The 15,468-nt window shown below is 44.8% G+C and overlaps 1 protein-coding gene across 1 annotated transcript in view; it reads right to left on the bottom strand.

Moving 5' to 3' along the window:
* The window catches only part of NTN3 (netrin 3), a 67,280-nt gene that overhangs the window by 38,571 nt on the left and 13,241 nt on the right, over positions 1-15,468 (bottom strand). Inside the window, exon 2 of the mRNA XM_040439285.1 lies at positions 13,444-14,414. Within this exon, the coding sequence (XP_040295219.1) occupies positions 13,444-14,392 (949 nt within the window). The 5' untranslated portion in view covers positions 14,393-14,414. The remainder of the gene's footprint in view (positions 1-13,443; positions 14,415-15,468) is intronic.

The following is a 15,468-nucleotide window of genomic DNA, read 5'->3' as shown; positions in this document are numbered from 1 at the left end:
GTGAATAACTAACTTCGGCTCATCAGAGCCCATACATTCTAATACTGTATGGAAACGGATCTACGTATAGTGTTCCGAAGTTTTGAACGAAGCGACTTTGGATAAAGCTTCCCAAGCTCACTTCGCTCAATACTAATGGCCACCTATATCCTGAGTATGGCCTTCCTTTATCTATCTCTTTACCCCTTGTTCATGGCATTTCTTAACTGATAACAATGATATCGGTGTGAGTCCCGAGTAGGATCCATAGATGGATCCAAAATGAACTCTACTTTCATAAAAAAATAAAGTATACTTGGGGGGGGGTTAGGGGAGGACCAAAGTCGCCCTCCTGACCATAATCTATAACCTATAATTATTAAAGGGGTTCGGCAGTTTTTTTAAACTGATGATCTATCTTCTGGATAGATCATCAGCATCTGATCGGCGGGGGTACGACACCCGGGATCCCCGCCGATCAGCTGTTTGAGCAGGCAGCGGCGCTAGCAGTAGTGCCGCGGCCTTCTCGCTGTTTACCGCAAGCCCAGTGACGTCACGACTAGTATCAATGGCCTGGGCGGGGCTAAGCTCCATTCAAATGAACAGAGATTAGCCCCGCCCAGGCCATTGATTCTAGTCGTGATGTCACTGGGCTTGCGGTAAACAGCGAAAAGGCCGCGGCACTACTGCCAGCGCCGCTGCCTTCTCAAACAGCTGATCGGCAAGGGTCCCGGGTGTCGGACCCCTGCCGCTCAGATGCTGATGATCTATCCAGATCATTTATCATCAGTTTAAAAAAACTGCAGAACCCCTTTAAGCAGACCCACTCATGACTATCTCATCATAGGAGAGACTCTCCACCAGTCATTCAGGAAATGCGCACGTTATTCAGATTACTATACATGGTGTGAAGACTATACGTCCTTCCCGAATGTAAATCACCAAAGCAAGCTCTGTCCAGACACAGAATAAGCAGAGACTGCAAGGAAGTCAGAGGAAATATAGCTGCGGTCTTCCAAAACTACAACTCCTAGCCTGACGGGAGTTGTAGTTCTGCTACGGCTGGAGAGCCACGGGTCTGAGAAAGCGGATATAGTGTGTAATGCAAGTTCCTTGCTATTGATTCTGTTTCATTGGGTCCTATAACATCTGTCTGCGTCTGTGGCTTTGGTGTAAATGGGTGTTTGTGTGTGGAGTGCGCTGCAGGTTTCAGGAACAATCTGTACTCCAGATGCCGGGTGTTCTCACTACCCCACAGAGCCAGGTGTGCCGAGGTCACCATGTTAGACATTAAGGACACGGCAGAATTAATAAGAGGGGGGCACATAGGAAGACGAGGGGGAAAAAAAAGGCGATTTGATTGCTAGCCTTTGAGGACTATTTGCGATTAGGTCTGAGTAGCGTAGTATAATAGGCTTGTGCAGGGGCTGGGATATCTATCATGCCCTGTGAAACTCATTTCTAATTTCAGACCATTTTACAGCTGTTGGGGGCCTGATAGCTTCATAGGCCACATGTGCTTTATAAAAACCAACAGCGAGGGCCTGCACCTCCCTCCGCCCAAACTTCTGCAGACCATCTCCACCTCTCCAACTTTTTTTTTTTTTTTTAGGGCAGGGTATAATGAAAACAAGATTTTCTTCAGCCTGCTAGGCCCCCCACCCGTTCCCTCTCTCTCCCCCCCCCCTTCCTGAAAACCTTCAGCTAAGGTGCGAGTTTTTCCAGACATGCTGTGAAATTCATTAACATGTCAGAGAAATAATACAGCATCCTGAGAGGGGAGCGATTTATTAAGGAGAGGGCATTCTGTCCAGTCACGAGGTCCAGAGCTGCATGCGACGGCAGCAACAAAGTCTACACGCAGCGCCTAAAGTGACATTATTAGTATTACTTCACAGGATGGACGCTGGGTGGTCTTCATCATTGCCTCACCCGTGCATCACTTCCAGACAGTTATGATGTTGGCTTATCTTATAACCATGCACGGTTAGGCGTCTATAGGGCCTTTCTGTACCTTCCCTCAGAGACATGGAGAATAAAATTGTGGCAATGCTTCTAGATGAGAGTAAGGGTACTTTCACACTAGCGTTAATGTTTTCCGGTATTGAGATCCGTCATAGGGTCTCAATACCGGAAAAAACGCCTCCGTTTTGTTCCCATTCATTGTTAATGGGGACAAAACGTAACTGAACAGAACGGAGAGCTCCAAAAGGCATTCCGTTCTCATACTGGAGAGCAAACTGCAGCATGCATGTGCACGAGGCCTTATGGCGTATTGTTGAGGCTGGAAATTACAATGCGTGATTCAGAAGAAATCAGTGTTTGCATTTTTTTTTTTTTTTTACTTGTGTTTCATTTTTTTTTCGTGCCTTTTTTTTTAATGCATTTTTTTGCTCCATATTTCCCCATGGGATAATTTGGCATATATTCCTCCCAGCATGCATAACCACAAGTGACGTGTCACGTCTCTTAAAGGGGTTCTCTCACATCAGCAAATGGCATTTATTATGTAGAGAAAGTTAATACAAGGCACTTACTAATGTATTGTGATTGTCCATATTGCTTCCTTCACTGGCTAGACTCATTTTTCATTGGTGGCCATTCTTGCACACTGTAGGAAAAAGCTCCCGCCTATATGTGTGCCTATGGTCCTGGCCACCAGAGAGACCAGTGCTTTTTTCTATAGTGTGCAAGCACGACCACCGCTGCTGGATTGCAGGGTGGTCGTAACCCCTGGAAACGAGCAGTGTATAATGCGATGGAAAAATGAGTCTAGTCACCAAAGGAGGCAATATGGACAATCACAATACATTAGTAAGTGGCTTGTACTAACTTTCTCTACATGATAAATGCCACTTGCTGAAGTGAGACAACCCCTTTAAAGCCTTGTTAGTAAAACAATGTCAAATTTGCCATTGAAATCAATGGAGGAGCTGTTTGTAGACATTTTACATGCATGCAGATTTCGCTGCGGATTCTCAGTGGAAAATATTCTACGTGTGGATGTAGTTTTGTTCGTAGTGAAAAGAATTATACTGACTGTCTCGGTTCCAGCACCCTGGTTCTGTTCTGCGATCTTCTGATCCCCGTCCTGTACATTTTCAACGAGATCAGGGGCGCCAATGCAGCCAGTGACTGGCCTCAGCAGTGACTTGTCTGCAAGCTGTACATGATCCAACAGTGACGTGTCCGCAAGCTGTACATGACCACCCCTGAGGCCAGAAGTTTACAGGTTGAGGACCAGAAGATTTCGGAACGGAGGCAGGGTGCCAGAATGAAGCAGCAGGTACGGCACACTCCTGGGACTGAGGATGGACGACCCCATCAAACTTCCCATTCATGTTCAGTAGCTCACTTGGACGACGGCTATGCTTCCAGACCATACACTCAGCTCGGCCAAGCATGCATGTGTTTTCAAGGGAGATAGAAGAATAAGCCGCTGCCAAGTACTCCTGTTAGAAGAAAAGATCGAGCATGTTAAACTCTAACATGCCCGATCCCTCTGTCCCCAACATCTGCTGTTGGGGGAAAGTCGGCACACCACCCTGCACATAAGATGGTCGGTTCCTGCTGAAAAGAGCAAGTTTGGCTAACTTTGTTCTTCCATTTGTCGGCACCCTTAGTCAGGGAAATTCTCTGAACGGGCTTGACTATTATCACATTTCCTTTAGGGCTCATGCACACAGCCATATAACATCCCCATTCAACCTCTGAGCTGTGCACCTATAACAGAATATTGTATAAAAGAAGTTGTGACTTTCTCCATCGGATGCCGTATTACGGAGGCATTGCTTGTAGGGTAGGTTATCCGTACCCCATGGAGTGTCTGCAGCTGGCATTACAGGGACTCCCATACTGTGCCACATGTAGGATGCATGCTTCAGAAATGCATATAAAAATAATAACTAGGCGGTAGATAGAATCCTGTATAGTATAGGTGCGGTATTATCAGGGACATGTCCAAAAGCAAACAGAAAAGGGAGAACGAAGGGGATGCGCAGGCTCTTACCGACAGGGCCTTTCATGTTCTTTGATATAAGACGTGGCGGACAGTGATTAAGAACATCTTTCCAGCAATGGATAGAGAGGGGTGAACATAAAAGGTACAGTAAATTGCAGGTCTCACTCTGCAAGATAGCATAACTACAAGTCTAATGGCCTCATTTATTAAGTGTCTAGCAGGAAAACAAGACCTGGGTAACCAATCATAGAATAGCTTACATTTTTCCCAGAATTAGGAAATGAAAGCTGAGCTCTGATTGGTTGGCGCTCAGACACTCTTGAGGCCTAACCTCTGGAGAAAGAGGCCTAATTCACTAAACGGACGCCGCTGCCGGACCACCACTGGTAGTTCTTCGTCTTTTGTGTCCATTTATCATGTATGTCAGGAACCCTCCTGGCAAAATGGATACCACTGAGTGTCATCCTTCATAGGTGCCCATGTTAGAAAACGTATACCTCACGATATATGTTTTTTTAATAGACGTCTATTCATAGAATAGCATAGTCTACTGTACTGTCGGTACAGTGCAAGGGCATCTGTCAGTAGTTTTGTACCTATGACACTGGCTGACCTGTTGCATCTGCACTTGGCAGCAGAATACATCTGTGTTGGTCCCATGTTCATATGTGCCCTCATTGCTGAGAAAAATGAGGTTTTAATATATGCAAATGAGCCTCTAGGAGCAACGGGGGCGTTACCATTACACCTAGAGGTTCTGCTCTCTCTGAAACTGTTGCACCCTCTGCACTTTGACAGGACCAGGCAGTGAAAACGGGATCACAACAGCCTGGTCCTGTCAATCAAACTACAGTTGCAGAGAGAGCAGAGCCTCTAGGTGTAAGGGCAACGCCCCCGTTGCTCCTACAGGTTCATTTGCATATATTAAAACATTATTTTTTTCAGTAATGCAGGCACGTATGTACATGGGACCAACACAGATGCCTTCAGCTGCCAAGCACACATGTAACAGGTCAGCCAGTGTCATAGGTACAAATCTGCTGACAGATGCCCTTTAAAAAACTTAAAACCGAGGCCAAAATAACGCTCCATTGTTGTAATGAGGGCCTATGAGCAGTGATGGTCAGTTCGCAGCGTTCGCTCACGAACACATGCGGGCTGCCATCTTTAGTAAGGTATACTCACCTGTCCGGCGATGCACAGGTAAGCCCTTACCTGTGCCGCGAGCCGGTCTGAAATCAAATGCGGTCACCGGGAGCAGGCAGTTCCCAGAACAGCCCGATGAAGGCCCCCAGCGGCTGTTCTGGGAACTGCCTGCTCCCAGTGACCGCATTTGATTTCAGACTGGCTCGCGGCACAGGTAAGGGCTTACCTGTGCATCGCCGGACAGGTGAGTCTACCTTACTAAAGTTGGCAGCCCGCATGTGTTCGCTCGCGAACACTGCGAACTGACCATCACTGCCTATGAGTGTGTTTAACAAGTGGCACATATGATGAACAGACGCAAAAGACCACGTTGGAAACTGCGTGCGTTTTTCTTTTGATTCAGTGTTCGCATACCCATTCGCACCATATGAAGACAAGCTCTCACACGTCCATGTACCAGCCACAAAAATCAAATTATTTTTTTTTAACTGGACCACACGTATGGAGTCTGTGTGCCGTCCGCTTGTACTGCGCAGCTATTCACTTGAATGGACGGATATCGTAACTAAATGGTGCATGCTGTGATTTTTTTCTGTCTGTACAGAGAATAGTCTATGTGAATTGGCCCATTGGGCAGCACCCGGACGTGACCATCGCTTGTCTGAATGAGCCCTAACACTACAGCGCTGCTCGCGGTTTACACGGTCGTTATAATTATTCTCTCTGGTAAACTTCCATTGTAAATAAGCATTTGACGTGCACAGAGCAGTTTTTTCCTGCGGTTTTACAAGTTATTGGTTTTCCACTACAGCCCCACAATTTATTTTTATAGCCTTTTATACGTCACCTGTTATTAATGTAGGTGTCGTGGCTTTTGGTATTCATTATAGCATAAAAGACCTGCGCAATAAAGTCTCATGCACACAAAGATAGGGCGGCGTTACAAACCGCCACCCATAGACTCAGTATGCTTTCAGTTTCATGCAGAGGTATTTTTTTTCTGTCGGATGCCGTATATCGTGTACCGGGAATGGGTTCAAAATCATAATTGATGTTGCCGAGCTGAGTGCTTTGATTTCGCTCTATAGCTAATGGCACCGACTGTAATAACCCAGCAGGATTAATGGCCATATGACAAGCATTTAACATATTCACAGAGTCGTCCCCATTTTCCTGTAGGAGAGTATAAATCACACACAGTGTTAGGAATTTCTAGAAGGGACCCAAAATGGCTCGTATTTTATCTTCATCAAAACCCAGCAGAAACATTAGAAATGACAAATGACTGCGTGGTGCCTAGAGGTGCCCGAGAGCAATCCATAAAATCATATCTCGGCTTCTAAGGACAATGGGATATGAGGTAAAAAATGTACATGGCGAAGAAAACATCCTTCACCCTGGATAATGGTGGCTCTGTAGTCCTATGGCACTGGTTTACTGGGTGGGAGCTTGAAGACCATATGAGCTCGGTGTTAGGGGACGGGATCTCCAATAATAGCAAGTGGCCCTCATATCAAAGACCAACCTAGGCCTCCCGTTGTGTTGCCCAAGACAGAAGGGCTCAGTGTTTGCTTCACTTTTGGGTCCTGTGCCCATTCTACATGGTTCTGCAAAATTTCTCACCATTCAATAGCCCAAAAAATATGGGACCAACCAGACTTGGACCCCTCTCTCCACGAACCCTATAGCATCCTTGTTGTTTGCCTCTATGGTAGGTATGCCATTGACTCTGCCCTAACCAGAGTGTTTCGACAATCTGAATCTTTACGCCAGTGAAGGAAAGCCTCCCTACAACTGGGACGGTCCAAGTTTAAAAAAATTATAGTAAAAAGTGAGAGAAGGTATTAAAATAACAACAAAAAAAGTTATACTACTGCTCCGATTCTCTCTCCTCCTGCACCCGTGACATCCCATATACAGCACGGCCCCGCTGCAGCCAATCACCGGCAGCCTTAGCAAGGTACACCACTAGACCGCTGAGGCCAGAGATTGGCTGCAGCAGTCATCACTCCAGGGGAGGATCTGATCAGCAGCGCTGGAAAGAAGGAGGTTCGGAGCAGCGAGTGTAAGTTTTTATTTTTATTATTTTAATATTTGGCCATGCCTTTTACCATTAATTTTTTTGTTTTACTTTGACAACCCCTTAAATGCTGGATGGGGTTAATTCACGATATGTCCTTATTCTCATTATGTAGTATATACAGCACTGGAGGGGGTGGGTGCTCCAGGCGACTTGTATAACGCGGCAATATATATATATTTTTTCCTGGAGCGCTACAGGCCTCTGAGATGTAATAAAATAGGTGTTTTGTGGTTTGCTACTTAAATTAACGTAAATTCCCTCCAGATATTCTAAACATATTTTATTATTACAAAAATATATAAATCAGATGTACGCGACATGCACTACTCGAGCCCTGCTGGAGGTAGTAGTTCCTCAGCAGCTGCCAAGGCACTGGTCACCCAAGCTTTTATAGCTAGTTAATCCATGCTAGCCCCAAGAACACACACCATGTTTTTCTGCGGGACAGCTGGAGTCTTGTTCAGAGGGTGGTAGTGGGGCTGGGGTAATTAAAGCAATTATCAGTAACCTCATTGGTGATGTTTTCCTAACCTTGTTGGGGTTGCCCATTGCTTTTAAGAAACTGTCCAAGGACGTTGTAATGGCAGACATTAATCCGGAGCTGTGGCCCTTTGTCTGACCTTGATATTGGACCTCGGTTTGTGCTTTCCTTTCATGTAACCAAGCTTTTCCCTAAAATCTGCAGAACGTCTCCATGAATGCTCTCTAGTAAAGTCCACATAATACAGATGCCTGAGATTTTTTTTTAATATGTACTAATCACTTATCTATCTATCTATCTATCTATCTATCTATCTATCTATCTATCTATCTATCTATCTATCTATCTATCTATCTATCTATCTATATTATACAGGGTGATTCAAAAGTCGCAGGAGACCCTTTTATTTCAGAAACGAAAAGGAAAATTTTATATCTGAATACCCCAGCAAGTAATGGGTGAGGGGACCCACCTTTTAGGCTATGTCCGTAACATGGCCGCCATCTTGAAGGCCGACATATTGAATCAAGGGCAAATTTTTCCAATAGGAAGTGGGTCATGTAGCATATCAAAAAAGAATAGCATTTACTCAGAAATGTATTGCCGCAATGAGATTCGCAATATCTCTTGTCATTCAAAACTTAACACAGAAAGTTCAAAACGTCAAAGTTCTGTGTTCATCATCAGGGACAAGACATTAAACACGTGAAATAGCTGTGCATCACAGGGAACGTTCCCGGTTGTTGTTGCAACTTTCTGTGTTAATAACTTTTGAACCACAAGAGATATTGCAAATCTGATTTCTGAGAAAATTCTCAACACAGTTTTCAGGATGGCGGCCATGTTCCGGACATAGCCTAAAAGATAGTCCCCCTCACCCATTTCTTGCCGGGGTATTCTGATATTTAATGTCATGTCTTAGAGGGACAGCTGGAGCTAGAGGCAGCTGATGGATGGAACTGAGCATGTGCGTCCACCTCAGTGAGCAGGACAGAGAAATTAGAAAAAGTGCAAACAGCAGGTAGTGATAGAAAAAAGGATCTGGTTTTGTTTTCCAGAAACAGCTTCACTCTTGTCCATGATCTGGTATTGTTGCTTAGCCCCATATATATCAACATGGCTGATCCTCTTTTCCTCTGACACCTACCCTCAGTAGAAATGAGGATCAGCCATGATGGATTTTAAAATGCCCGATCCTTTTGCTCTACCAGGAGATGAGTGGCCAAGCCAAGCATGCATATTAATAGGGAGGTTGAGTGAGAGCTGTCCGTCAAACAGGTGTCCAACCAGTAGCTATGTTATGTGTATGTCCATTTTAAAAAGGGATTGTCTCACGAAAAGTAATTAAGTTTTCAAACCAGCACCTGGATCGAAGTACTTTTCTAATTGGATGTAATTAAAAATTTTGCATAGCCACTGAGTTATTCAATAAAATGTATCTGTATATCGCCACCTGCTGTTTGTTTTCATTTTTTTGTCCTGCTCACTGAGATGGGCCGCACATGCTCAGTTTCATCCTTCAACTGCCTTCTGAGCTGTGATAGGACAGAGCATTGACACGCCCCCTGAGCTGCAGTAGAAAGGTCACTCCCCTTGAGCTGTCAGCTTGATATAAATCTAGCAGAGCAATGAATGGGGAGATCTCTGGACCCATGTGAGGTACCGGGCTGGTTCTAGCTTTGTTAGAAAGAGGTTGTCATGTCCTATATGATGTCTGATTTTAATTTTTTACATTAGTCATGGGATAACCCCTTTAAAGCCGACCTTATTAGATGCATGTTTGCAGAACACGACGCTTTCAGCGGGAGCGTGCAAACATCTTATGAATATGCGGCTTCCCGAATCTCCGCCTGCGGAAGATCTTGGGGGATATTGGGTTGTTGATCCTCAGCATACTGGATCCTTTTGTTTTCAGGGAGATAGGTCTCTGGTCTCTGACAGCAGCCTTCTCTCCTTTCCCCATTCCGAAATCAATGCACGCTCTGCCAAGCATGTGTATGGTACAATTGAGAGAGGTAGCGGTCAGTCAAAAACATATAACAAGTGTCCCCTAAAAGATCTTTTGCAAGCGTGTGGTTGTAATATTGGATTACCGATTCTGGAGAACAGCAACCCCCCCCCCCCAAGAGTTAGACTTTATCCAGTCATACAGTCCATGTAAAAAAACACGTATTCCATCAGGACAGAGATAATTGTAAAGGCCATCATCCCAGCTCCATGATGTAAAACACTGCTGCTTTCCCCGGCATATGCGCGCTTGCTATCAATATTGGCAACAATTACCGCTTCATTAAGATTCCTCGCATTTTTAGGGGTTGCCAGCGGCAAGAGTTTTGGAATTTCTCTAATTAACAGATAATAAACCAATTAACTTTATACTCCTCGCTGCTGAGCACAATGTCAGCGTGCTGTTCTGAAAACCCATCTGCGCTATGAACTCAGAGGCACGATCTGTGTATATGACTCACAACCTTTAAGTTTCTCAGGTGTAGAGTTCCCTGATGTTGGCACGGTACCACCGCTGCGTTTCTCCCCCGCCCTGGCCACTGGTTGATGCTGCCGCCCACACAGATGGTTCCTTTTCGGCTGAGACATGGGGAGAGACTTCTTGCAAGAGGACCTCCCGCTAAGACTAGAGAGGATTCCTTTAATTGGTGCTAATTAGAGCATCTGTTCAGAAAAGCGGATGAGGTGTCATTGCTAAAAAGTCGGGGGGGGGGGTTGCCAATGGAAGAGAGAAGACTAGATGGTGGAATGCGGATTGCGTGCGGATTTTTGTGCGGAAAGCACAAAGCGTATTAAAAAACAGTGCAAGCAAAGTGAATGAGACTTGACAAATCTCACGTACGCTTTGCTTTTTCTTTCCGTGCAGAAATTGACCTGACGGGCAGATTTTGAATTCTTTGTTGTGGATTTCACCTTTTGCAATGCAGAGGGTGAGAACTGCATCAAATGCGCTACAAAAACCGCAAGTAACACATTTTGTTGGGGAAACGCAGAGAAATTTGTTCAGAATTTTCTGTTTGTAAGCATGCACCCCACATAGGAGGAGAAAGCGCTGGTCTGGATATCCCCGGTGCCGCTGGAGGATGCACCACATTTATGGCGAGGCACACACCTTGCTATAAACTAGGAGCATCCTCCAGCAGTCCGTGCGCCTAAAGAGAAATCTACGGCAGCTCGGAGCTACTATAGATTTCTGGCTTCATTTGCACCATAAAACTGGTGTAAATACAGATAAATTTATCATGGCTGATGGTCACCCCCCCCCCCCCCCCCCCTTTTGCAAAAGTGCCGAAGGTGGCGCAAAAAGAGGCAATTCCGACTTTTTTTTATTCTCTACAAAAAGTCGCATTTAAGTCACAAACACACGGGTTGCATCTTTCTAAAGCCAGTTTTCTGGTGCAAGGGAGATGATAAAGGTATTTTTTCAGCACTTTTTCATTTATTTATTTTTGCTAATTTTTTGCACTTTCGGTACTAAACGTCCCTAAAAACACCATTAAAAGAAATACATTCAGTATGAAAAAATAAAGCACTTTATGGCGTTTTTAGCAGTAAAAAAAAAACGCCATAGCAAATTTATGTGTGAAGGAAGCCTTGGAAACTTCTGCTAGATATGGATGGAGCGGTGAAGCAAGATTCCAGGAAAAACATGATATTTAATTTAAAGGGGAAGCAAAGGGTGGCAGAGAATACAAAAAATGATTTCTACAAAAGAGTGATGAATGGACGCAGAAGTAGAAGGGAGACGGGAAGGAATTCAGATGGACGTAGGGAAGGGTTGGGGATGAAACATGCTGCTGGTAAGGTAGGGAGAAAAGACGCAGACTGCATGACATGTATAGAAAGAGGACAAAGGCTTTTGTGAAGGGACACTTGCTGGATGAATGAAATGGAAAAGAGCTCAGATCATAGGGAAGAGACGGCAAAGAGGAACAGACTGAGAAGCACAGAGAAGAGACGTGAGATTTGCTGTCAAAAAGAGGTCCTCAACCTTTCCTAGTTCACACGCTGCTTTCACATATGACAGATAGCATGGAGCCACTTACTAAATGGATCAGACAACTGATCTGGAATCCACGTCCAAAAGAAAGAATTCCCTTGTCTGGATAAAGAACGCTTGTACGTTATTAAAGCCTCGAGTGTCTGATTAAGACTGCACATTTTGGGGTGCTAGACCCCTTCTTTGTGTACAAAATCATCCTACTTCAGGAAAACCTAAAAACCGAACATGCATTGCCGGAGTTGTTTTATTCAGGAAAGGGTTGTGCCCGATGGATGCCACTTTTCTTTTGGACCCAGATTACTGTCTAGCTGATTTTCACCATCCTTGGGTGGGCATTGATTGCACCGACAGCATTCTCAACGCATAATATGCTCTAATATAGTGTTGTGTCTATAAGTTTGTAATTTTTTTAGCCTTCACATATTACCTGCATTATAAAAGGTGAAAAGTATAACAAATGCACATGCCAAATGATAACTCTGCTGTTTATGGGGGTTGTCTTATCACAGACAAACCCTTTATGCCATGTTAGCCAGCTTATTGCCGTCCATTCAAACAGCTCATTTGCCCAGAAAAGTATAAAATAACTCAATAATTTCCCCAGTTATTTGGTTTTGACCTTGGTACCAATTTTCGGTAATGCCAGGACTTCCCTAGTGCTTCTATAGTGCACAGCAGCTGGGGAGGCACAGGAGCCATATGTGCCTTCAGGGCCACTCGTTGAGGAACACTGATTGAAGGGGTTGCCTCATCTGAGACATTGGTGACATCTCGTTAGATTAGGCCACCAATGTCAAATAGGTGCGGGTTCCACTCCTGAAGTGAGCGGAGAGCAGCTTTGCATGTACGGCCGCCCTCCATTCATTTCTATGGGAGTTCTGAAAATAGTCGAGAGCTAGGTCGGCTATTTCCAGCGGTCACATAGAAGTGAAAGGAGCGGTGGCCGCGATTGTGCTGGGAAAATAGCCGAACTCGCTTGCTGCACTTTTTTCAGAACTTCTATAGAAATTAATGGAAAGCACATGCGCAGTGCGCTCTCCTACCCTTTCAGGAGCCCGTTTTAGAGATAGTTGTGGGTCCCACCTCTGAGACCCGCACCTATCTGACTTTAATGGCATATCCTAGCGATATGGCATCAATAGGAAGCAACCTATTTAAGGATCAGCATTGGTACAGAAGGGTGATGCGATCTTATGTGCAGCACATAAAATCCAAGTTCGTCTGCCGGAAAACCTCCTGTGTAAACAGAAATGTGCTACTGACAAACAAGACAACTGTATGGAGATGACTGATTGTAGTGACGATTGTTCATCCCCAAACACCACAATCATTTCTGCTATGCAGCTAACGAATGGCCAGTGATCGCGAACTTTCGTTTCCAATCATTGCTTGTTTTCTCAGCCCACGTAAAAGTGCCTTTAGGGGCAATCGCTCAAGAAAACGTGGGAAGGGATGGGGATTCGTGACAGATGACTTTGGTTTATAAATCAAACCTCTGTTTAAAAATGAAATAGCTTTTTCAGAAACCAGAACTTGGCTTCTGGATGACCATAGTGTGGACTAATCGTAATCTAAATATCTGTAATTAGACTTATTGTAAACTATGGCTCATAAATCAATTATAGCCCTGACGGCAATATTTATCTTTCTTGTCCTCTGAAATGTTGACCTTTTTAACTGTTTTTGATCTTCGTAACTCAAATATTCAAGACGGTTTTTTGGTGAACAAAGTAAAAGACAAAAGGGTTTGAAAATATAAATTTGCATTTCCATCACACACTTACCCATGCACTCATTGGCCTCCCGGGCATTGGCCCTCTGCCATGGTCGGTCATAATGAAAGGCCTTGCATCGATCACATTCTGGTCCCTCTGTATTGTGCTTGCAGTCACAAACTAACCGTCCTTCTTTGTCTTTGCCGCAACGAGAGGCATGTCCATTGCACTTGCACCTGCCACCCACTTGAAACTCTCCAACTGAGTAGAAGAAACCTGGCCCGTCATCTGATACCTCAGAATCCCTGTTCCCTTGGAGGTGAGGACGGCTGAAGACCACACGGATATCAGTAGCAGTCACCCAGTCCTGGAGAACAGGACTATTGTCAAAGTCTTGAGCTGAAGGTCTTCCATCTAATGTGCTAAAGGCTATAAGGCCTCCTGTCAGTGGGTAAAGATCTGTGTGTCCATCAGTACACAAAGCTTCTTGCTCGTTTTGCTTGGTGACGCTAGCACGGCTAGGTTTCCCATACAACCTCCGGCACTGTGAAGAATAATATTGGTAGGGAACCCAAGTCTTGCCATAATCCATAGACTTGAAAATAGCCACAGACTCAGGTCGAGGAGAACAGAACTGTAGACTGACATAGGTCACCTCAAACTTCTTTCCCAGTGATAGGGTTAGACTGACATTTTGTGGGGAATGACGTGGGAAACTTTCAGATCTCCAGCAAGTCATGTTCCCAGCTGAGTTGAGGTCAGTTAGATAAGAGGGTGGGTGAGCCTTCTTTGGATCAGAAGCATCGCATGTGCGGGTAGCTGGACGTCCACAAGTGCTGGAGGCTTGGACTTCTTTTCCAAAAGCCGCGTTAACAAACTCGGGCACACATCGACGGGGAAGGCTATGCTCATCATAGCAAGGGTCTGGGATTGGGTGCTGTGGTTGGCCAGAAAACGGTGGCGATACCGAATGAAGCAGTGCGGGAAAGAACGAGAAAATGAATAACTGATGAAGCATCTTCAGAAGAAGTAACACAAGCCTGAAACGGAAAAGAAAAGATGTGTTAGTACATTTGATAATGTCTGTAATGCTAGAAAAGAATGATGTCTCGATTGTAGGACACTTATTCAATAACACGGACAGATAATTGCCCAAATTGCCATATGAACGATCGGATCGTTCATGCAGCATCCAATCAGCAAACTTTGTATAAATCCATTAGCACTTGCCTAATCTTAATCTATCACAAATATTGTAATACAAGCTCATACAACACATAGGGGCGTTACATATTCCACTCTTCGTGTAAGCTAAGACCTGGCATAGATTAGAACCATACTATACACCAGTTTCTGCCGTAAATTATATTAGATCCCACCAACTTCAAAAAAGTGAAAAGTCAAAATTTTTCTGCAAATTGGGGGTGGGGGGTTGATACATCAAGACTGATGCATCCATCTGCCCGTCTTGCTCTCCCTGCACTGGCATGAGAGGCTGCTAATTAATTAAGAGGCAGAAGCCTCTTAACAAATCAGGCGCATCTCTGCCCTGCCCCGGAAAACGGGAGTCTACGCCAGCTCACATAGCGCTCTTTCCTCTCTGCATGAGACAGGCTCAATAGAAAGGCTATGAGTCTGTCTCCTGCAGCATGGAGAGAGACCGCGCTGTGTGTGCATGTCTCTCTCCTCGTTCTAGCGATCAGTGGGGGTCTCCGCACTCCGCACTTTTGGCGGCAGCTTATCTTTCTTGGGCACACTGGATCGAGCATGTTGAGCCCTTTCTGTGATCTTCATATACACTATATGATCAGCCAATCCCCCCAAAATGTCTGTTTCAGCCGACATTTACCTAATATTTATGGGCTCCTTAAAGCATTAGATCATTGTATAGGTTTTGAAGTTTTTTTCACCCATCTCATCATCATCCTCTGAGCCTACTTACTGCCTGTAAATGAATGAAGGGTTGAATGAAAATAGAAAAAATGTATGGTCCCCACCGAAACACCATCACTGTTGTCAATGGTCCATATGTGGTATTGCAACTCAGCCCCACTTCAAATGAAAGCTGCAATACCAAGCACAGCCTAGGAGTGG

This window comes from Bufo bufo, chromosome 7, assembly GCF_905171765.1.
Source record: "Bufo bufo chromosome 7, aBufBuf1.1, whole genome shotgun sequence".
Taxonomy (NCBI): Eukaryota; Metazoa; Chordata; class Amphibia; order Anura; family Bufonidae; genus Bufo; species Bufo bufo.
Note: the sequence above shows the minus strand (reverse complement) of the source record. Positions and strands in the feature narration are given on the sequence as shown.